The 23,979-nt window shown below is 38.7% G+C and overlaps 1 protein-coding gene across 2 annotated transcripts in view; it reads left to right on the forward strand.

Annotated features, from left to right (window-relative positions):
- LOC114814718 (glypican-5-like) overlaps positions 1-23,979 on the forward strand; it is an 866,559-nt gene that overhangs the window by 292,283 nt on the left and 550,297 nt on the right. For both annotated transcript variants that reach the window (XM_029073932.2, XM_029073939.2), the window contains one exon: positions 2,982-3,107. In XM_029073932.2, coding sequence (XP_028929765.1) covers positions 2,982-3,107 — 126 coding nt within the window. The remainder of the gene's footprint in view (positions 1-2,981; positions 3,108-23,979) is intronic.

Here is a 23,979-nt window from a genome sequence, read left to right on the forward strand (position 1 = left end):
TTGATAATTCTGCCTCTACCTCCCATTCTCTAACTGTCAAAGCTATTTAAGACACAGTCCTGGATCCCTTTCTATTCTTCATCTATACCAACTCTATTAAGAACTCATTCACTCCATTGCTTCAACTACCATTTCTACATGAATAATTCCCAAATTTTCCTTTCCAGCCCTGCCTTCTTTCCTTCTTTGCAGTCTCTCATTCTCTCCTGCCTTCTGAACATCTCTTCCTAGATGTGTCATTGACAGCCAGAACTTAACATGTCTAAAATATAGCTCATTTTCTCACCCAAACCTTGTCCTCCCCAACATTTCCCATCACAGTGGACAATACCATCTCCCTATCTTGCAAACTCATAACCTTGGTATTATCCTCATCATTCTTATTCAAACCACATATTCAATCTGTCACTAAATCCTGTCAGTTCTACCTTCACAACCCCACTAAAATGCACCTTTCCTCTCCATCCAAACCTCTACCACACTGACCAAAGCACTTGTCATATAATAATGATAATAATTGTGGTATTTGTTAGGCAGTTACTGTGTTCCAGGCACTGTAGTAAGTGCTGGGGTGGATATAAGCAAATCAGGTTGGACACAGTCCCTGTCCCAATGGGATGCTCAGTCTCCATCCTCATTGGGAGGCAGTATGGCTTAGCGGAAAGACCACGGGCTTGGGAGTCAGAGGACATGGGTTCTAATCCCGGCTCTGCCACTTGTCTGCTGTGTGACCTTGGGCAAGCCACTTATCTTCTCTGTGCCTCAGTTACTTCATCTGCAAAATGGGGATTAAAACTGTGAGCCCCCAGTGGAATAACCTGAATCCCTTGTATCTACTCCAGCACTTAGAACAGTGCTCGGCACATAGTAAGCCCTTAACAAACACCTCAATTATTATTATAATTATTTTACAGATGAGGTAACTGAGGCACAGAGAAGTGAAATGATTTGCCCAAGGTCCCAAAGCAGACAAGTGGTGGATCTAGGATTAAAACCCATGACCTTCTGGTGCCTAGGCCCATGCTCTATTCACTATGCCATGCTGCTGCTCTGATACCTTGATTGCTTCATCAGCCTCAGTCAATCATATTTATTGAGTGCTTACTGTGTGCAGAGCAATGTACTAAGCATTGAGGAGTGTATGGTATAAAAATAATCAGACATGTCCCCTGCCTACAGTGAGCTTCAGATTGGAGCCTCCTCTCTGACCTCCCTCCACTCCAGTCCATACTTCACTGTGCTGCCTGGATCATTTTACTAAAAACCATTCAAAAATAAAAAGAACCTCCAGTGGTTGCTCACCCATCTCTATATCAAATAGAAACTCCTTCAAACACTGGTTTATAAAGCACTCAATCAGCTCTCCCCATCCTACCTTTCTTACTAACTCCTAAGAAAGCAGTAAGTTAGTAAGGAGTTAGTTATGTCTAAAATATAACTCTTTTTCTCAACCAAACCTTGTCTCTGCCCTCCTCTGTGCTCCTCTAACACCAACCTATTTACTGTACATCTATCTCACAACTGGCCACATGCCCGTGTCTTCACTCTGGCCTCAAATTCCCTTCCACTTTTGATATAACAGACAACTTTTCTCCTTACCTTGACAGTCTTATTAACATCTCATCCCTCCAAGAAGTCTTTGATGATAAAACCCTTATTTTTCTATTCCCTCTCCCTTCTGTGTTGCCTATGAATTTGGATCTGTAGCTTTAAAGACCTCTATACTTTTGTATATATCCATAAGTTATTTTCATGTCTGTCTCCCTCTCTATACTGTGAGCTCTTTGTGGGCAGGGAACTTGTCCACCAACTCTGTTGTACTGGACTCTGGTACATGCTTAGTACAGTGCTGTGCACAGATTGAGCACTCAATAAATACTTTTGGTTGAATAATAATTAATTTGTTTTTTCCTCATGACTAATTTTTCCTCTAAAATACCAGATTTGTGTGGGAAAGAATATTACATTTGATCTATATTATTATTTTTCTTTTTATAGATAAGCATTCCTTATAGAATTGCCAGCAAGTTCATGGAATGTCCCTGTTAGTATAGTTACAAAATAATGCATATCATAAAAAGTCAAAGAATCATATGATGTAATATATATGTACAGTGTATTTGAAGGACCAAAACATTAAGAAACATGGAAAAAAGAATAAGATTTTGGAAAAGACTAAAAAAAGGAGAAAGAAATGATACAGATTGTTCTAAATGACTGGAGTCACAGCCTGAGATGTGGTGAGAAAATGCAGTAGTTAGGAAAGCTTGGTTCTACAAGACCACAGTGACTTTTTAGACAAAAGCAATTCTCAACCTTTACCCAGGAATCAGCCCTCTAGTTGAAGAGGAAACAGATTTTAGCTAACGGGGAGAACCAGCATTTGATAAAGGGAAGGTCATTAAAGGCTGGCTTTCAACACTTCCCCCAACCTGGGCAAATTGTGCTAAACATAACAGAGAGGAGATGCTTTAGCTGAAATGAATTTGATTTTTCCAGGGCAGTTGTTAAACAAGATTGGCATTCTACTCAAAGGAGTATAGTAAGGATTATCATAAAACATATACTGTTATCTTTTATCCAGTAGAAGTATTTGAAAATTATTGTTGCCTGATTCTCTTATAGCTTGGTACCATTATAAAATTATTAAAATGTAGTCTTGCCATTCAGAGTAAATCTGAACTTCCCATCTCTAGTTTCCTTTCAACCAAAATATGCTTCTAATGCAAACTTTAAATACTTACAACGTGCAGTTTAAAACACACATAATTCCATCCCTTATAAGGAGTGGCTGGCCTTGTGTTAAGAGCAGAAGAATAGGAGCATGAGGTCTTTGTATGATGGTCTAATGGCTGTAATGGAAAAATAATAGGAACTTTGGGTGGCTTGTAGAGGATGAAATTATTTGAAATGGTGAATCAATGATAGGGGTAAATACCAAAATAAGTGTGCTGTCATTGATTACTTTCATTAATTTATAGGGAATTCATCAGCTACATGAAAAGATCCAGAACGTTTTATGCCTCAATAGCTGAAAGATTATGTGATGGGGACTTGGTGATGCGAGACAGCTCGACTTGCTGGAATGGAGAGGATGTTGTGGAAAGGTAAGTGTAAAATTGTCACCTTATTAAATCTATATTTTGAACACTGCTTCACACATCCTGAAATCCCCAGGGTTTATTAACTGAAACTATGAATGGTTTAGTCAACAGCATGTCAACTGAGGGCTCATGTAATCTTTGGGTTACTTCAAAATTTTATATGGGAATGGTTATTATGGCAGGTACTGCTGTACCCCATAATGCAGTGGAGTTGTGTTCTTATGTTTCATGAAAGTATGGCTGAATTGCAAATGTCTCTATTGGAAGATGTGTTTTGCCAAAGATTCATTAAGTGCTCTATGTTGTTAAACAGTGAACCATTGTTTAATCTTTGTTAGAATAATCCAAAGTGGAAGATCACAACAATAAATATAGAGTTGTAGTGTGATGACTCTCTACAGAAGAAAGTAGAAAGTTTGTCTTGCTGACTGAAGCAGTGGTTTTTCAACTTTAATAATGATTTATCCATTTCACTTAAACATTATTTTTCTTAATATAAAGAACTTGTAACAGACTAAACCCTTCTAAACACCTCTGACCAACACTGAACTATTCTTTATTGGGGTGTTCTTTTTTTAATTTTTCTTTCTTGAAAATTGAGGCAAGACTTATTAATACCCAAATCTCTTCTAAGTCTTGAAAATCTGAAAATAACCTGTGGATAGAGGGTCTTCCAAGATTCATTCATTGTTAATGTTTAGTCTCAGCCCAGGTTGGGGGAGCAGTTAGTCAGTCAGTCATATTTATTGAATGCTTATTATGTGGAGAACACTGTCCTAAGCACTAGGGAAGAGGAGAGGAACTTACCTGTAATGTTAGCCAACCCATCATGATAGCTGAATTTAGAGAGTAAGGCATCAAATGCTATACTGGATTATAAACTCACTGTGGGCAGGGAAGTGTCTGTTATACTGTTGTGTTGTACTCTCTCAAGCACTCAGTACAGTGCTCTGCACACAATAAACTTAATATTGAATAGGCATTCAATAAATATGATTGACTGATCCTTAGGGTGATTGTAAAATGGGTAATTCTGAATGAATTCTCAGGCTTTACATGTCATTGAGTGCTAACACAAAGGATATGCCTGCACTGGGGGCAGATGATTGGAATTCCAAGAGGAAGTATTAGCCAAGATGAAAAGCACTTAGAAGCTTTGTTCTTTTGTCAGTTGTGTTACTTCTGCTTCTCCCTTCTTCCCAGTAAAGACTGCTCAATTCTGAATTTTCCATATGTTTAAGTGGCAATGTATGATAGAAGTATGTCCAGGATGTGGAACTGGGTCAGAGAGGAACTAGAATGGAGGTGTGGTGATGGATATTTGAAATCTAGGTAGCACATGGTTGTGGAGTATACAGTTTAATAGAGTTGGTATACATGATCTCTGCACACAAGGAGCTTATGGTATTATTCATTGAATAAATATAGTTCCTAATAAATCTTGAGCACTCATGGCCTGGTGTGAGACTACTTTGAGAGACTAGCATCACTTATTGAGGTTAATGAGTGCATCTGATAATGAAATTTACTAAGTAGAGTATAGAGGACTGAATGAATCAATTCACCACCAAAAATGTGAGGAATCTTATTCCCTATAACTAGTTGAATTAAGCTGTCACTTTATTTGTAATTTTAATTGTATAAATTGATTGATACATTTAGGCCAAAGAAGTAAACGCTACCTTTATAAGTGGGTGACTGGGCAGCAACCTGTTAGTATATGACATGGTGCAATTCTTAGACTAAGCAGGTCTGGTTTTGGATAATACTAAAATAAGGCCACTGTTTTGGGTGTAGACTCAAAGAGGATGACAGGAAAAAGCACTGTTGCAGTGGGTAGAAACAGTAGGGGTTAGATTACCAACCCAGACAAATTTGCGGCAAGTAGGTTAAGTAGGATTTTGGGAGGGAAAAATGGTGGCTCTGAGAAAGGGAGGGCAAGGGTCTCCCCTCTTAGTTCTGCACCTTTGGTTCTGAGGTACAAGAGGCTTTCATTTGACATCATTGACCAGTGTCTGGCACCTAGTAAGCACTCATTTAGCATCATCATTATCATTATTATTACATTATACCACATGCACATTTATCCTATAATGATGTCACACAGAATGGAGGGGATGGCAAACTTTTCCCTGCTTAAGGGAGGCCAAATGCCTGCAGGAATTCTGTACTGAACTGCACCTCTCTTTTGGCCAACGTTTTCTTAACTTGCACAACCCTGAGGTTTAGACTGAACTAAAGATATTTGCTTTGGGGTTTTGGTGTATGGAGAAAGAATAACATCTTTTCATCCATGGCATGTAGGAAATTTAGTGAACACTACTTTCTGTTTATAACACAGAAGGAATCCAAGGGCATGTAAACCAATGGCTGATTGTCTCTATGGGTTTATAAAGCAGTGAAAAAGAAGCTGTTCCTGAAATATACTGCGTGTTTACTTGGAAGCTGTTTCTTCATTAAATGCCTTAGAATTACTTTGTTTTGCAGTTCATGGAGTATGTGGTTCACAAAGTTTGTAACAATAGAAGAGGAAGTAATTGTTATTAATACAGTTAGTCACAAGAAGCAAGCTTCAAAACATTTTCAGTGTATTTCTGAAAGATGATAGATTCATACAAGTATTTAACAGATGTACCACTTGCAAAATAACATGGCTATGATGACTTAAAATACATGTATTTTGGAATGGAATATAGTAAATGTTGGAATTAGTGAATTTCTTGTGCAAACTATATTTCAACTGTAAAGATTTTGTAATGAATATAGTCCTAAAATAGTTGATCTTCAAGGGGCTTGAGATTATCTGAAGGTGAAGAAATTTACATGTGAAATGTATACAAGAAAAAGAGCAAAGAATGGGCATAGCCAACTATCTTTTAATATGCCAATTGATGCACAATATGGTTTGATTTTAATCCATGTAGTTGTGGTTTTAAAGTAGAGCATCACGATTAATCCTCAAAGGTAATTTTACTGGCTGATTAAGAACATGCTATTTGGAACAAAATGATTAAAGCCTTGGTAGAAAACCCCACTTCAAATATTGGGTTTTCTTTTTTCTAGCTCTTTTCTTTTGGAACAGATAATGAAGCATTTACCAGAATACTTAAATTTCACAGGATAACTGATGCTGCATTATGGGCTCCCCCCACCTCCCCTGGGCACTTTTGATTTTTTTCTATTTTTATATCATTATGGAATATCCCGAGAAACTTCTAGTAAAATTCATGTCATCCTTTTATCAGATTATGGGTCACTCTTTAGTTGACTCCAAGTGTTTTCAGCCTGTGAAAGAAATTAGGAGGTTGGCCAATAAAATTCTGATCTCCTCTCATTTGATTATTGTCCAGCTTTCATGGGCATTTAGGTTTTTGGGGGCTCTTGGTAGGCTGTAAAGAGACCCTTTTTTTAAGAGTATGTGATTGGAAAAACAATCGAAAAAGTTTGTGGCAAAGTTCTTTTGCAGATGGATTAGATTCTGAATTCACTAGTTTCTGAAAATGCTTGCAACATCAAGGATATTTAAAATATATTTACAAGCATAAATTACAGTAAGATAATATTTTCTGACTAACAAATTAATATTAAAATCTAAGAATGTAAATATCAGAAAATTCACTTGAAATAATACTTAGAAGGCATGCACATTAAGAAAATAGTTTACACCAAATGTAAATAACCATCAATTAAAAAAGTTCTGCACCTTTGCTTTAAGGTCTCTCATTTAAAGTTAAATGCCTATAGTCATTATATTCTGATAATTTGTGCAATTAACTTTCTCAAGGGAAAAAATTAATGATAATGAGTATTGGATAATGTCACAGAAATCGCTATGTCTAACTTTCATCTGGGGAACTATTTCCCAGGACTTGAAACAATGTTTTGCTCACAATAAGAGCTTAATAAATATTATTACTACTTACTAGTACATGATGATAAATTTATGCAATTTGTGTATTCCTCTGAAATGATTTATTTTAGAAGTATAGCAAATTGAGACCCTTTAGTGCCCTGCAACAGAACATGCACTATATATGTGCTCATTCCATAACTGTTTCCCTAGTGATCTGCATGACCTATTTCTCCCAAAGCACTTAGTTTACTGCTAAGAAGAATTGGGTTTGACCAGTCTAAAATATGAATAATGTAGCTTTCTCTTTAAGTATTAAAGGATAGTCAGCTTTGAATTATTTAAACCATTTAACACAGATATTAGAATTCATCATACTTTGATCCCTGAAATAAACTGTAACTGTCGGCAAGAGTGGAAACAATTTTGACTGAGTTGAGTGGATGTTTAGTTCTCCTGTTTAGGCGTGGTTTGCATTTTCCAAGGTCTATTGTGTTCTGAGGCTAATTCATTCATTTAATCGTATTTGTTGAGCGCTTACTGTATGCAAAGCATTGTACTAAGTTCTTCTGCTCCCAGCAGCAGAAGCAGTGTGACTCAGTGGAAAGAGCCCAGGCTTGGGAGTCAGAGGTCATGGGTTCTAATCCCAGCTCCTCTGCTTGTCAGCTGTGTTACCTTGGTCAAGTCACTTAACTTCTCTATGCCTCAGTTACCTCATGTGTAAAATGGGGATGAAGACTGTGAGCCCTACATGGGACAAACTGATTACCTTGTATCTACCCCAGCGCTTAGAATAGTGCTTGGCACATAGTAACTGCTTAACAAATACTGACATTATTATTATTGTTAAAATATAACAATAAATCAACATATTATTGGCCCACAATGAGATTACAGTCTAGATTTTGCAAGTCTCCTAGTAAATAGAAGACTAATTAACATGACAAGAAATAGGTGTTGAATATTTTCTTAAATATTTAAGGAAATAATTCTTAATCAAGCTCTTTTCTTAATAGAGCTGGAAAATGTCCAGAGAAGGACAAACCAAGTGATCTGGGGAATTGAGAAGATTCTGGAAGAGAATCGACTGCAACACTCTTCACTTTAGAATGGTAGTGGTTTAGGGAAGATATTATATAGTTTTTTATAAACATGATGGGGGTGGATAGATTATATCACAGACATGTAAAATCACCAAATCCCACAAAATTGGGATGTAGGATCCCACTGAAGCTTGGAGGTGATTTATTCAAAGTAAACAAAATGGAAAAGATCTACACATAGAGAATAGTTAGCATACTTTATTTGCACTCATAAGAAATTATTTAAACTGAAAATATCAGTAGAGGTAAGACAGTTGGATATATTTTTAGATAAATTTGGATGAATTAATGGATGAAATATCTATAATGAATTTGTAGAGGGGGAAGTTTCATATGTAGAAGGAAAGGTCAAGGATGTTAAAGACGACAACTGACATACTCTAATACGTTATGAGTATAATGATTAAAGTGGCAAAACATTTTGAAGTGACAGGGAATATATTTTAGAGAAGATATGAGATTAATTATGAAAGGCCACTAGATTGTGAATTTGTCCATTAGATTATAAATTTATAGAAGGTAGGTTTCATATCTACCAACTGTAGTGTACTCCCCAAGTGCTTAATATAGTGCTTTGCACACAATAAGTGCTCAATAAATACCATCAATTGACTGGAGGAGATACAATTTCATGAGTGCAATGAAGATGGGGAAAAATGTAGTGTATCAAATTTAAACTGGAAGGGACTTGAATGCAGGAGGAAAAGTGTGAGGAGATGCATGTTATGGGTGCAAATTGCCTAAGATACTTTTTAATGTTTTATGGCTGTGCCTTGGTGCCCATATTTGATCCTCTCGACCCAGTAGAAAGGGTTGATTTATGACCTGCTCATAATCTGTGCCCCTCTGACTGGTTCCCTAGATATGATCTGACTGATGGGGACATCTGTTACTCAAATAAATTTGTTCTTCCCTTTAATAATAATAATAATAATGATAATAATAGTACTTGTTAAGTACTTACTATGTGCCAAGCACTGTTCTAAGTTCTGGGGTAAATACAAGTTAATCAGGTTGACACAGTCTCTGGCCCACTTGGAGATCTCATCCTTAATCCCCATTTTACAGATGAGGGAACTGAGGCCCAGAGTGGTTAAATGACTTACCCAAGGATACATTGCAGACATGTGGCAGTGCTGGGATTATAACCCAAGTCTGAATCCGAGGACTGTACTCTATCCACTAAGCCACACTGCTTCCCTTTGTTACTTGTCATTATAACTAATAATTGTAATAACTGTGGTACTTATAAAGCACTCCCTAAGGGTCAAGTACTGTTCTAAGGACTGGGGTAGATACAAAGTAATGGGGTCAGGCACAGTTCCTGTCACACATGGGGCTCACAGCCTTAAACACTATTTTTCAGATGAAGTAACTGAGGAACAGAGAAGTTAAGTGACTTGCCCAGGGTCACACAACAGACATGTGGCAGAGCCAGGATTAGAACTCATGTCTTCTAACTTCCAGGATTCTGTTCTTTCCAAGCTGCTTCTCTAGTGGGAAGAAATTACAGGCCAGCCATTTTTACTGGCTATGGAACATCTGCATTCTGTCTCCTTGGGGTATGGAAGGGTGCTTATCCCTATGGAAGGGTGCTTATCGGTCTCACCTTCACAAAATCACCATGATCTGCCCTTTCTTCTCCATCCAAAGTGTTACCATGTTAGTAAAATCACTCATCCTCTCCCACCTAGATTACTGCATCAGCCTCTTTTCTGATGTCCCAACCTGCTGTTTCTCCCTACTTCAGTCCATACTTCACTCTGCTGCCTGATTTATCTTTCTACAGAAACACTCTGGGCATGTAACCCTCCTCCTCAAAAATCTCCAGTGGTTGCCTATCAACCTTTGTATCAAACAAAAACTCCTCACTATTGGCTCTAAAGCTCTCCATCACCTTGACCCCTCCTACCTCACCTTCCTTCTCTCTTTCTACATCCCAGCCTGTACACTCTGCTCCGCTCGTGCTAACCTTCTCACTGAGCCTTGATCATGCTAATAACCTTCTCACTGAGCCTTGATCACACCTGTCTCACCACCGACCCCTGGCCCTCATCCTACCTCTGGCCCGGAATGCCCTTCCTCCTCAAATCCACTCTTCCTTCTTCAAAGCCCTACTGAAGGCGTACCTCTTCCAAGAGACCTTCCAGACTAAACCCCACTTTTCTCAGCTCCCCCTCCTTTTGGAGGCATCAAGCCTTGCTCCCTCTGCTCTTCCTCCCTCTCCCTGCCCCACAGCACTTTATGTATATATGTCTATGTATAGAATTATATTTATGCCTGTTTACTTGTATTGATGTCTGTCTCCCCTCTCTAGACTGTGAGCCCACTGTGGGAAAGGATTGTCTCTCTTTATTGCTGTATAGTACTTTTCAAACACTTAGTACAGTGCTCTGCACACAGTAAGTGCTCAATACATGATTGAATGAATGAATGAATCCCTGTGACCTACAAAATCCTGCATCCTGCTCCTGCTCCTCAGTGGATCTATTTTGTCTCCCGCCATGGTCCTCACCCCTCCAGAGGACAGAGATGAGGCTCCAGGAGGGAGCCTCTAGGGGTGTTATGATGCCAATGCCACCCTGGTGAGGGGTGGGGGAGCGCAGAACACCAAGCTACTCCAGGAGAGATGGGGTGGTGATAACAGAATGCCCACCTTCCGCTTCTCTGGCTCCTCCCCTTGTTGCTAGGCCAGCAACTCTGTAATTTAAGCCATTTAGAAAATGTGGCAAAATAATGTAGCCACTTATCCAGTCATATTGGAGGACTTGGCCAGATAAACAGTTCATAGCTCAAAAGTGGTCAGCGGCAGAAGAGGTGAAAACCAGGCATAGAAACTAGGTAAGCTTGAGAGCAATAAGGGGTACAAGATGGCATGTAGTGGGAGAAAAAACCAAATAATTAGGAAGGAAAGCACTGATGGAGTACATTTAAGGCCACGGGTTAAAAATTTAGGCTTGATACAGGGAGAAATGGGCAAACATAATAGATCATTCATCTGAGTCAGCAAAAGCTTCTCTAGTCCTTATGACTAGGTATTGAAGAATTGGTTCAATCTATTTTGTAATCATTATTCAAATAATTGGCCAAATGATGTGAATAGCTTTGAAATTGAATTAATCTTCCAATTAAAGAAGATTAAATCCTCAGGACCTCTCCTGAAATCTAAATATTTGTGAAAGCTAAAATATTTAATGTTATTGCCTATTTTCATGTTTATGTAATAGATCAGCACAAACTAGACACAATTATTTTGCTTCAATTTATTTGCTTTAGTACAAAAATTACAAATTGGGCAGAATGAGACAGTCAGTGAATTGATGATTAGTTTCAAGGAAAATATCAGGTATATTAAGTAGTAATGTTGATTGATTATTTCATGAAGTTACAAAAATAGTGAAAGCTGCTCCTCATATGGAATACAGTGATCTCGAAAGAAATGCAGAAACTTCAGAGGCATGCATTCATTGGTGGATGAGTATGTAAGGTCTTCAACCAGACTAAGACTAAGCCCCCCTTTTCCTCTGCTCCCCCTTCCTTCCCCTTCGCCGAGTCGCTCCCTTTGCTCTACCCCCCTCTCCGCCCCACAGCACTTGTGTATATATGTACATATATAATTATAATTCTATTTATTTTTATTAATGATGCATGTATACCTATAATTCTATTTATTTATAGTGATGCTACTGATGCCTGTTTCTTGTTTTGATTTCCGTCTCCCCCTTCTAGACTGTGAGCCCGTTGTGGGTAGGGATTGTCTCTATTTATTGCTGAATTGCACTTCCCAAGCGCTTAGTACAGTGCTCTGCACACAGTAAGCGCTCAATAAATACAATTGAATGAATGAATGAACCAATCGGATCTATAGTTTTTAAATAAATACTGCCACCTAGCGGGAACATGGAAACACTCTGTAAAAGTTCTTATTAAACAATAATACTAAACCCAATCAGATTTAATTAAATCGAGAATATCAGTTCAGAAGCTCTTAATGTCTCTGATCTTCAGAACCAGTCGATTAGGACTGTGTAGAATACTGACCCATAATTATGGAAGGTTTATCATAAAACATTTGAACAAAAACAGTTGCTCTATTACTTAGGCCTACTTAGACCAATCACACATTCCCTGCCCACAAGGAGCTCACAATCTAGAAGGGGAGGCAAGCATTAAAATAAATTAAGGGTAGGTGCATAAGTGCTGTAAGAGCTGTGGGTGGAGTGAATAAATGCATGCTTATAGGGCACAGATACAAGTGTATGGGTGATGTAAAAGGGAGAAGGAATAGGGGAAATGAGGGCTTAGGGAAGTTCTCTTGGAGGAGATGTAATTTTAGTAAGGCTATGAAGGTGGGGAGAATAATTGTCAGATATGATGAAGGAGGTAGTTCCAGGCCAGAGGCAGGACATGGGCAAAGGGTCAGCAGCAAGATAGATGAGATAGAGGTACAGTGAGTATGTTGCTATTAGAGGATTGAAGAGAAGATGCTAGGTGGTGGTAGGAAATCAGTGAGGTAAAATAGGAGGAGGCAAGGCAATTGAGTGCTTTAAAGCCAATAGTAAATAGTTTTTGCTTGATGCAGAAGTGGGTGGGCTATCACTGGAGGTTCTTGAAGAATGAGAAAACATGGACTGAGCGTTTTTGTAGAAAAATGATCCTGGCAGTAGAGTCAAGTATGGACTGGATTGAATAAAGACAGGAGGCAGGGAAATCGGCAAGAAGGCTGAAGCAGCGGTCAGGCGGTATGGGATAAGTGCTTGGATTCACCATAGTGGCAGTTTGTATGGAAAGGAAGGGTGCATTTTAATGATGTTATGAAGGTATACTAAAAGAGATGAATTTCTATTCAGTACACACTAGAAATGAATCAGAATTAATGAACATTCTTTCTCATTTAGCTGCTAAGTTGGAATGATGTTTATAGACTGAGACTTCTAGAGAAGATGTTTGGCATGTGAAAAACAATGATTGGCTAAGAAGCAACTTGGCAAAGTGGAAAAAATACAGACCTCAGAATCAAAAGCCTGGGTTCTGATCCAGGATCCATCCCTTGCCTACTGTTTGATCTTGGGCAAGCCATTGAGTATCTTGGTGCCTCAGTTGCCTCACTTGCAAAATGGAAATTAAGTATATATCTGCTATCCCTCCCATTTTGATTGTGAACTCCAAAGGGTGGGATTGGGACTGTGTTTGACCTGATTATATTCATTTTGCCCCAACACATAGTAAGGTGCTTAGCACATAGTAAGTGGTTAAACAAATACCACTATTATTATCATATCATCCCAGTTTTTTTAAGCAAACAAACTTCCCTCCATTCTAAATGTCATGTCATCATCTAATGAGCTGGACAGTCAAAGTCAGTCTTTCCTTCAGTTTGTAATTATCGGAGAAATTCAGAGGAGGTGTTCCTTCCTTCTGCCTTGGCCTAAGTGCGGCAATCCCACTGGTAATTGCATGGAATGAGTTGGAACCAATATTTTGTAAATCAGTAGGAAAGATTTATATTTTCTCCCTTAAAAGCATTTGTATTCCCATGAGAAGCAAAGCAAAGAGACAGAGATGTCCTTCAGCTTCTGCCAACTCTGGTTTTAGCCCTAAGTTTTAAGTTTTCTTTAGAATTTCCAAATGAATCAATAACATTTATTGAATGCTAACTATTTGCAGAGCACTGTACTAAGCACTTTGGAGAAAGTGATAGAATTAGATTTCCACTATTTGCAACATTTTAGTGTCTAAATCTTCTGTTAGATTTTAAGCTTTTTGAGGGCAGAGATTATCTGCTAACTCTACTGTACTCTCCCAAGCACTTAGAATAGTGCTCTAAGTATTCAATGGAGACTATAAATACAATTTATTGATGGATTATCCCTACCTTTACACCTTTATCCTTTATGTTTTATATATATATATATATATATATATATATATATATATACATAATCCTTTATATACATATCCTATATATATATATATATATATATATATATATATATATATATATATATATATGTACATTTATATGCTTCATTCATTCAGTAGTATTTATTGAGCGCTTACTCTGTGCAGAGCACTGTATTAAGTGCTTGATAAGTATTTAAATTTATATACTTCAAGAGAAACAGTATGTCATAGTGGATAGAGCACAGATCTGGGAGTCAAATGGTCAAGAGTTCTAATCCCAACTCCACCAATGGTCTGCTCTGTGGCTCTGGGCAAATCACTTCACTCTTTGTCCTTCAGTTACTTCATCTGTAAAATGGGGATTGATACTGTGAGCCCCATGTGGGACAGGAACTGTGTCAAACACTAGTTGCTTGTATCCACCTCAGTGCTTAGTGCATTGCCTGGCACATAGTGAGAGCTTAATAAATACCCCAGTCATCTATCAGTAATTTTTAGCTGGCCTATCCTGTTGTATCAGCCAGATATATTTACTGAGCACTTACTGTGCACAGAACACTGTACTAAATCCTTGGGAGAGTACAAAACATCAAAACAACAGGCACATTTCCTGCCCACATGAGTTTATGGTCTAGAGGAGGAAACAATTCATATTGTTTCCTTTTAATCCTTCTTCCTCTGGTTTTCACTACATGTAAATCATTATTGTCTATCTCCCCAGATAAATTGTAAGCGCTTTGAAGACAGAGAACATATATTCTGCTACAGGTGTATTCTCCTTATACTTACATGAAGCTTATCACCCTACAGTAGTAGTTGATGCTCAATAAATATCACTGACTGATTGACTGGGCAGGTCAGAATTAACCATCAGTTTTATGTGAGTCAGGAATGTAATACTGGTATTAAAGCTAACATAATGCTTGATAATATTAATAGATTATGATAAACAAGAACCTGAAAGTAGTATTTTATTAAATATGTATGGAAAAGTATTAGCAGAGAAACACCATGGCCCTTGTGGAAAGAATACAGGCTTAAGAGTCAAGGGACCTAGGTTCTAATCCCAGCTCTGCTACTTCTCTGCAAGGTGACCTTGGGCAAGTCACTTAACTTCTCTGTGACTGGATTATTTTATCTATAAAATGAAGATTAAGACTGTGAGTCCCATGTGGGAGAGGAACTTTGTCCAACCTGATCTTGTATCTACCCCAGCACTTAGTACAGTGTCTGGCAAATAGTAAAGGCTTAACAAATAGCAATAAGAAGTAAAAATAGACTTTTTTGTCGGGTAGTTGCTTCCATAGTTTACAAAGGATGGAGAGAAACTGAGAAAAGTAACAGTATCCTTAAAAAGGCTGGAAACATCTGATGAAAAATATAAAACAAATTGGAGTTGCTTGACATAATCAGAAGACTGAGCACTGACAGCTGTCATCATGCATATGAAGATTTACTAGCAAGGGGAAACACTGCTAATTAGTCTTGCTGAGTTCTGAATAAGCAGAAGTGGCATAAATTAGAGGAGATATTTCGGTTGGGCAGAAGTAAAAGCTTCTCAACAGAGTGATGAAACACTGGGATGAACAGCCTCTTGTTATTTGTAGGTCTTTTAGGAAAGAAGAGTTAACCAATTATCTTTGATAGTTCAGTTATTTCCCTACCCAGATGCAGACGGTTGGACCTGATGTCCTGATGAGATCACTGCCAACTGTATGCTATTATGTTTTAACTAATGTGTGTGCATAAATGTATATACTCATATATAACATTACCGATTTTATCATAATAGCCCTACTGGGGACAGGGACTGTGTCCAAACTAATCATCTTCTATCTTCTCCAGTGCTTAGTACAGTGCCCAGCACATAGTAAGTACTTAACAAATACTGGCATTAAGCAGCATGGCTTAGTGGCAAGAGCATAGTCTTGGGAGGCAGGGGGGCGTGAGTTCTAATCCAGCCTGCACAACTTGTCTGCAGTGTGATTTTGGGCAAGCCACTTAACTTCTCTGTGCCTCAGTCATCTCAACTGTAAAATGGGGAGAAATACTATGAGCCTCATGTGGGATAACCCAATTACCTTGTATCTACCCCAGCAGTTAGAACAGTGCTTGGTACATAATAGGTGCTTAAAAAATACCATAATTATTATTATTTAGAGCTCTGTCTCTGTCTCCCTCTTCACTCCCCATGTTTTGTATATATATATATATATGACCACTTTATGCAAGAATTCTTTTAAACTGGGAAATTTTGTGAATCCTGATTTTGTTACAGTTTGATTTTTTTGGTAAATTCATTTTCTACACTACTTACTGCAGTATATAGCATCCTACAAATATGGCATGCCATTTTTTTCTGAATTCACTGAGCTACAGTGCTTCTATGAATGTCTTGAATTCTTAATTTTCTTCATACTGTACCTCAGTATTATATACTTTTTCTATTGTAGTTTTTTGTTCATTGCTATTCCTTTATCACTTATATTTGTCAGTCCTTTCATGTTTTATTCTTCCGGTGAGACTGAATAGCAAACACTTGGGCACACATCAATTTTATCATAGAATATATTCTATACATTCTTTGTGTTCTTGCTTTGTCCCATTTGCTTTCATTTGGGCTTTTGTATTCTTCTGAAAAATCTCTCCGGAGTAATCCTTTCTTCCATTTCCACCTACTTTATTTCCCTAGTTTCAAACCACATGGATTATTGTTGGTAATATTTAGATATCAAACTTTCCATATATCTATTGTATTTACATTAAAAATGTGATATTTGCATTTATAGAACACTCTATTGGCCAAGACTGTGTACTGGTTTCAGCATGAAAAGTTAAAATAGTGTGAATTTACTGTAGGGAAATAATGCTTTGTAATCTTCGTGTCTCATTTACTCTGAATGTCACAAGCTCAAGTTATGCAATCAAACATGTAATCCAGTTGAAAGAAAAGAATGAGTTTTTATTTCACTAGTGTGGGAAAAGATAAACTTCAGGGCAACTGACAGACCAATTTCTCCTTTTAACTCAAGCTTTAAAAGAATGTTTATGTGAGCTCAGTGAAACTAATCTTATCAAAATTGCCATATCTCAATTTAAGACACTAGTACAATAACTGAAAGCAAGAAACAATTATATATATATATATATATTTTAATTTTCTATCTAAAATTTCAAATTCACTGTTATTAAATAATGGAAATTTGCAATTATAGATTTTCAGATATTACCTAAATCACATCTGCTCCTCTTTGTATGTTGAGGTCATAGTTGATCACAAAGCATGGTTGCCCAGGGCATACGGAGGGTTACATTTTTGTCCTCATAGGATATTTTTTTCCACAATGGTAAATCTGAAAGACTATACCAATAGCAATCCCTTCATGTTAATGCAAAGTCTTTCTCGAACAATTCAAAACTACAGAAGCTGCTCTGAGTGTTTCTCTGAATGACATTCACTCTGCCACTATCAGAGACAGGGCTTTTTAGATGACAGAACCAAACTCAGGGTTAAACAAGTGGCAGAGCTGGGATTAGAACCCAGGCCCTACTGACTCTCAGGCTCATGCTCAATCCATTAGGCTGTGCTGATTCAGATTGGCATTAATCAGAATAATGATGGTATTTGTTAAGCACTTACTATGTACCAAGCACTGTTCTAAGCACTGGGATAGATACAAGGTTGTTCCATGTGGGGCTCACAGTCTTAATCCCCATTTTACAGATGAGGGAACTGAGGCCCAGAGAAGTTAAGTGACTTGTCCAAAGTCAGTTGGCAAGTGGCGGAGCCAGGATTCAAACCCATGTCCTCTGACTCCCAAGCCTGCACTATTTCCACTAAGCCATGCTGCTTCAAGGCTTAGAGGAGTGAAGTGTGAGGAATGGGCTGTAGTAGGAGATCATCAAGATAAGGTAGTAGAGGGTGAGCTGACTGAATACCTTAAAGCTAAAAACCTGGGACACAATGCTGACAAAAGACGGTTTCTAATAAAGCTCATTGTGTGCAGGGTTTGTGTCAATCAACTCTGTGATATTGTTGTATTGCACTTTCCCAAGTTCTTAATACAGTTCTCTGCATACAATAAGCATTCAATAGGATTTATAGTAAAAATGAGATTTAGAGCTTCTGTATGAAATGATAATAATTATGACATTTGTTAAGTGCTTACTATATGCAAGGCACTGTACTAAGCGCTGGGGTAGATACGAGCAAATCAGTTTGGACAAAGTCCCTGTTCCATATGGGTCTCACAGTCTCAATCCCCATTTTACAGATGAGGGAACTGAGGCCCAGAGAAGTGAAGTGACTTGCCTAAGGTCAAACAGCAGACAAGTAGTGGAGCTGGGATTAGAACTCATGACTTTCTGGCTCCCAGGCCCTTGCTCTATCCACTAAGAGTAAAGAGTACAATCCTCAAGTTACTTCCAGTATCGTCTTGGTGGCTCCCTTTTTTGGTTGTTGACCTCCTGTGGAGTGGCAGCTCTTCTGAAGTTCATTCAATCATATTTATTGAGCACGCACTGTGTGCAGAGCACTGTACTAAGTGCTTGGGAAAGTACAATACAACGATAAGCAGGAAGATTCCCTCCCCGCAATGATATCACAGTCTAGAGGCACCGTAGTGAAGTGGCACTGACCCTGTGCTGATGGTCAATCTCTGGAGTGAACAAGCTCTCTCCTCAACATAGGATCCTATTTGGCTGCTCTTACATTAACACCTTTGTAGACATAATCTTATGACTGCATTGAAATTCAGCGTCCTCTTGGAAAACATTCTATGCTATTATAAGACTTTTGGAACTGAAACTTCTCCCAGAGAATTGGGAATTTCAAAATATTTCATAGAACAATTGACATGAAGAGCATGAATAATACAACCACGTTTTTGTGAGGATTGTAATGATTGCTGGATATCATTACCATCTTTTGTTTAGATTAAAATCTGGCCTTATGTAAAGTCCACTCTTTGGATTTTTGCCAAGATATAATGACTCTCTATTTCTTAGGAATGTTTAATTAGTGTTTTCAGGACCAGCCTGGGTTCCAACATGAGGACTGATTCTGCTTCATGTTCTCTCAGCTCCATGGAGTCCAAGAACGTGTCAGGGATGGGGGTGGTCACCATGGCAGAATCACTGTCTTGTTTTATGCTGTCAAGTCATCTCCGGTCCATAAAGAATACATGGACACATCTCTTCTAGAACGCCCCACCTCCTTCTGCAGTCGTGTGTCCACAGAGTTTTCTTGGTAAAGATGAGGAAGGAGTTTACCATTGCCTTCTTTTGTATGTTAAATGTGAGTCTCCGTCCTAGACTTTCCCATTTTGCGGCTGCTGCCCAGCACAAGTGAGTTTTGACTTGTAGCAGATTGCCTTCCTCTCGCTAACCACTACCCAAGCTAGGAATGGAATGGGTATGCCTCCGCTTGACTCTCCCTCCCATCGCTGAGACTGGTAGAGTACTGGAAATTCTCCAGGTTCGATACTGACAGGATAGAATCACTGTACTCTGACTGAAATGTATTCTCCAGTTTCAATTCTTCCCTTTGCTGTTGGATTGGTGCAGCCTATTATTCCCCTCAGCTGAGTGCCAAAGTTGGCCTTGGCTACAGCAACCAAATGCAGGTCATTTTCTTCATAAACAGATGGGAGGAGACTATTCCTTCTACTTCTCAACAGAAAAAGGCAGGGATGCTCATAGGGCCAAAAATGGGGCTTGATGAAAAGTAATTCTGAGCCTTCTTTCCTTTTTAAGAGTCAATCAATCAGCTTGATTGAGCACTTACTATGTGCAGAGCACTGTACTAAACATAACAGAAGTAACAAATATGTTCCCTGTCCATAATAAGTTTACAGTCTAGAATCCACTGGCAATCAAATAGTAGGTGCTTTTTATGCACAAAGCAAATGGGACACTTGGGAAAGTACCATGCAAGAGAGACACAATTCCTATCCATGAGGAGCTATGGTCCACAGGAGAAGTTTGCAGTCTGTCTGTAATTCCTTCTTAGCCTCCATACCCAAACTACCCTCCCTTGATGATGAAATAGACACTCTCAACACCACCAACTCAACTGAACTCACTCGCTTTCCTATCCCTTCATCAGTCTTATACCACTAACCCACAGCCTTGGATCATTTGCACAATCCTCCTCCTATGCTCTTGTGTTCCAGCCTCAGAGCGCTGCTGGCCGAAATCTAAATATCAGGCCTACTCTTTCCCCTTCCCTTCTTCCTTCCCTGAAAGCCACCTTCAACTGTTCACTCTCCAGTGGCTTCTTCCTCACTGCTTTCAAACATGCCCAAGTCTTCCCCATCCTAAAAAAACAACCCTCCTTTGACCCCGTGGCTCCCTCCAGTTATTTCCTTATCTTCTTCCTACCATTTCTCTCCAAACTCCTTGAGTGAGTGGCCTACTACCTGTGTCTCAAATTCTTCTCCTCCAATTCTCTTCTGGACCCCCTCCAGTCTTGCTTCCATCCCCTTCACTCCACAGAAACTACCCATTCAAAGATCACCAATGATCTCCTTCTTGCCAAAATTAATGACCTCTACTTCATCCTAATCCTCCACAACTTCTCAGCTGCCTTCAACACTGTGGACCACCCCCCTCTCCTGGAAACATTATCCAACTTTGGCTTCACTGACATGCCCTCTCCTGGTTCTCCTCATCTCTCTGCCCATTTATTCTCAGTCTCTTTCGGGAGGTCCTCCTCTGCTTCCCACTCCCTAACTGTGGGGGTTTCTCAAGGTTCAGTTCTAGGTCCCCTTCCATTCTCCAGCTACACCCACTCCCTTGGAGAACTCATTCGCTACTATGGTTCCAACTACCACCTCTATGCAGAGGATACCCAAATCTACATCTCCAGCCCTAATTTCTCTCCCTCTCTGAAGTCTCCAAGGGAGACTTCATGGCTCCAAGGGAGAACTCATTCGCTTCTACGTCTCCAGCCCTAATTTCTCTCCCTCTCTGAAGTCTCACATTTCCTCTTGCCTTCAAAATAACTCTATTTGGATGTCCTCCCAAATGTCCAAAACAGAATTCCTTATCTACTCACCCAAATTTTGTCACTGCCATGACTTTCCCATCACTGTAGATGGCCCCACAATCCTTCCTGTCTCACAAAACCATAACGTAGGCATGATCCTTGACTCCTCTCTCTCATTCAACCCATATATTCAATCCATCACTAAATCCTGTCAGTCCCACCTTCACAGCATCACTAAAATTCACCCTCTCCTCTCCATCCAAACTACTACCACTTCAATACAGTCACTCATCATATCCTGCCTGGATGACTGCATCAGCTTCCTTGCTCACTACCCAGCCTCCTGCTTCTCCCCACTCTAGTTCATATTTCACTCTGCTGCCCAGATCATGTTTCTATAAAAACATTCAGAAGAAGTCACCCCACTCCTCAAAATTTCCAGTGGTTGCCAATTCACCTCTGCATCAAATAAAAACTCATCACCATTGGTTTTAAAGTACTCCATCACCTTGCCCTATCCCACCTCCCCTCACTTCTCTCCTAACCCAGCCCACACACTTCGCTCCTCTAATCCTAACCTTCTCACAGTGCCTCAATTTCACCGATCTCGATGCCAAGCCCTTGCCCATATCCCACCTCTGGCCTGGAACATCCTCCTTCCTCAAATCCGAGAGATAATTCATCTCCCCCTCTTCAAAGCCTTATTGAAGGCACATCTCCTCCAGGAGTCCTTCCCTGACTAAGCTCCCCCCCCCCCATTCCTTTCTTAATCACCCTGACTTGTTCTCTTTGTTCTCCATCCACTCCCCTAACTCCACAGCACTTATGTACATATCTGTATTTATATTGATGTCCACCTCCCCAACTCTAGACTGTAAGCTCAGTATGGGCAGGGAATGAGTTTATTGTATTATACGAGAGCTCTGCAGACAGTAAATGCTCAATAAATAAGATTGAATTAATAAATGAATGAAGATGTTGCTAATATGCATGGGAGAACAAAATGAATTAACTATAATATTGTAAATATGTGATTTAAGGGACTCTCATGGGGAAGTTCCACAAAAAAATAATATTTTAGTTATTTTCTAGTAGGGGTAAGCAATTCACCCTGTATGAATGGCCTTAACTGGACCACCTTTAACTTCTGTACCCTTTTCTGCTTGGCTGATATCTGGAAACCTCCTTTATCCCTTCTCTAGGGTTCCAGCATCAGCTGAGTGTACTGTAAGTTCTTTTTTCTTCCTTTAATTTTGGTAAAGATTATGTGGTATATATCAAGATTGATGTTAATGTTTTGGATTGTTTAAACTAGGCTTTTTGTTGTGTTTTTTTTTTTTTATTTCCCAGTCCTCCATGTCCATTTGAAAAAAGTCTGAAAGAAAAATGGGGATATGAGGAAAATCAATAAACCAATTAGTGGGGAAGTTCTCTCTTAGATGTGAAGCTATGTCATTTACAACATGTGATGATAAAAAGTTTAGAAATCACTGAGATTGTGATTTTTAGAATTGCCAGTCCTCCTTTTGATCCTATTTCTTCTCATTATGGAAACCTTTCTAATGTAGCAGATATAGTTGGAAAGGATTGATTGGAAAAATGCAAAATAAAAGTCAATGTAATGAAGACTGATTTTTTGTTTGTCTGTTTTGTAATAATGATTGCTGTTACTACTTGTTTTCCAAAAAAACAGGGCATGAGAGGAGCAGGTCTAATACTACCAAAGAGACTGTGTGAAGCTGGGATTGTTTGACTTTGTTTCTAGTATCCATTCTCTTCCTGTGCAAAGAAGAGCATCATCTGTAGTGAGACAAATGAGTCTCTTAGAAACAAAAATCCTTATAAACCATACAATCTTAAACTTCCACCCAACCTACCTCCTCATCCCTCCTGAGGTTGTAATAATAATAAATGCCTGATTAAACTGTTGTCAAAAATAAGAAATACAGGTTAATAACTTTTAGATGTATTTACTTTGCATACAAATTATTCAATTACCAAAGCATATAATTTGGGGAATAAGAAATTCCTAAAAACCCAGTCAAATTTTTTTCTTCATATATGGACATCAAGTTGTGTATGCCAGTTTATTCATTTTCCACGGTTTTATGTTTTGTGATCCTGTTCTTTAATACTCTGAAACAGATTTTGTTCTAGAAAAGCTCTCTGCACAAATGGTCAATTACATGTTTGTCACAGCTCATTGATCAATTCTCCAGCCTGAAATCTTCACCATGTCCATCTTCAAAACGTGTCGTGAATAGAAATATATAGCCTTAGGCTTTGAAGACTAGGAAAACTTTTTTCTCCTGTACTTAGCTTATCCCTAGAAATGTTAGATTCAGAGTTTATTATCTCATTTTAAGAGTGAACCAAAGTGCTCCACATAAATAATAATATTAGACTCGCACAAGTACTCAGAATGCCCAGCACTTTCATTTGCTCACCCACAAGCCATAAATTCCCTAAAGGCCCTTCACAAAGCTATTAGGTTTTCAATTAGTCAATAATTTCGATCATCCAGTGTGTGGGGAGCACTGTTCTAAGTGCTTGAGAGACGGAAATGGAATTATTAGACATGATCCTGGTGCTCAAGGAATTATCAGTGTAGTGAGGGAGACAAATGCTAACATAAATTTCAGGTAGGAGGATAGAAGGATGTAACAGAGAATGAAGATATGCAAATACTAAGTGTGGGCAGAGGTTATACGTATTCAACGCTTTCAGGCTTTGAAAGTGATGAAGTGGCAGTTGAGGGGGATATAGGGAGGGAAGATCAAAGTCTATGTAAACACTTCCTTTTACTCTATGTCTTTGTGAGATTCTAATTTGCATTTTTATATACCAAATTGAGCCAAAAGCAAAAGGTTTCTGAAAGCTTCTAGTATCAATGAGGCTCTGAATTCTGATGGAAAAAAATATATAAAAAATGAATGTTGTAGTCCTATGGAAGTAACCTAAAGTCTTTCAGTAATTGGCAAGAAACAGACCTTACACAGTATGATTATCAAGGTATGTATTTAGTGCTTT

The sequence above is a fragment of the Ornithorhynchus anatinus genome, chromosome 1, assembly GCF_004115215.2.
Source record: "Ornithorhynchus anatinus isolate Pmale09 chromosome 1, mOrnAna1.pri.v4, whole genome shotgun sequence".
NCBI lineage: Eukaryota > Metazoa > Chordata > Mammalia > Monotremata > Ornithorhynchidae > Ornithorhynchus > Ornithorhynchus anatinus.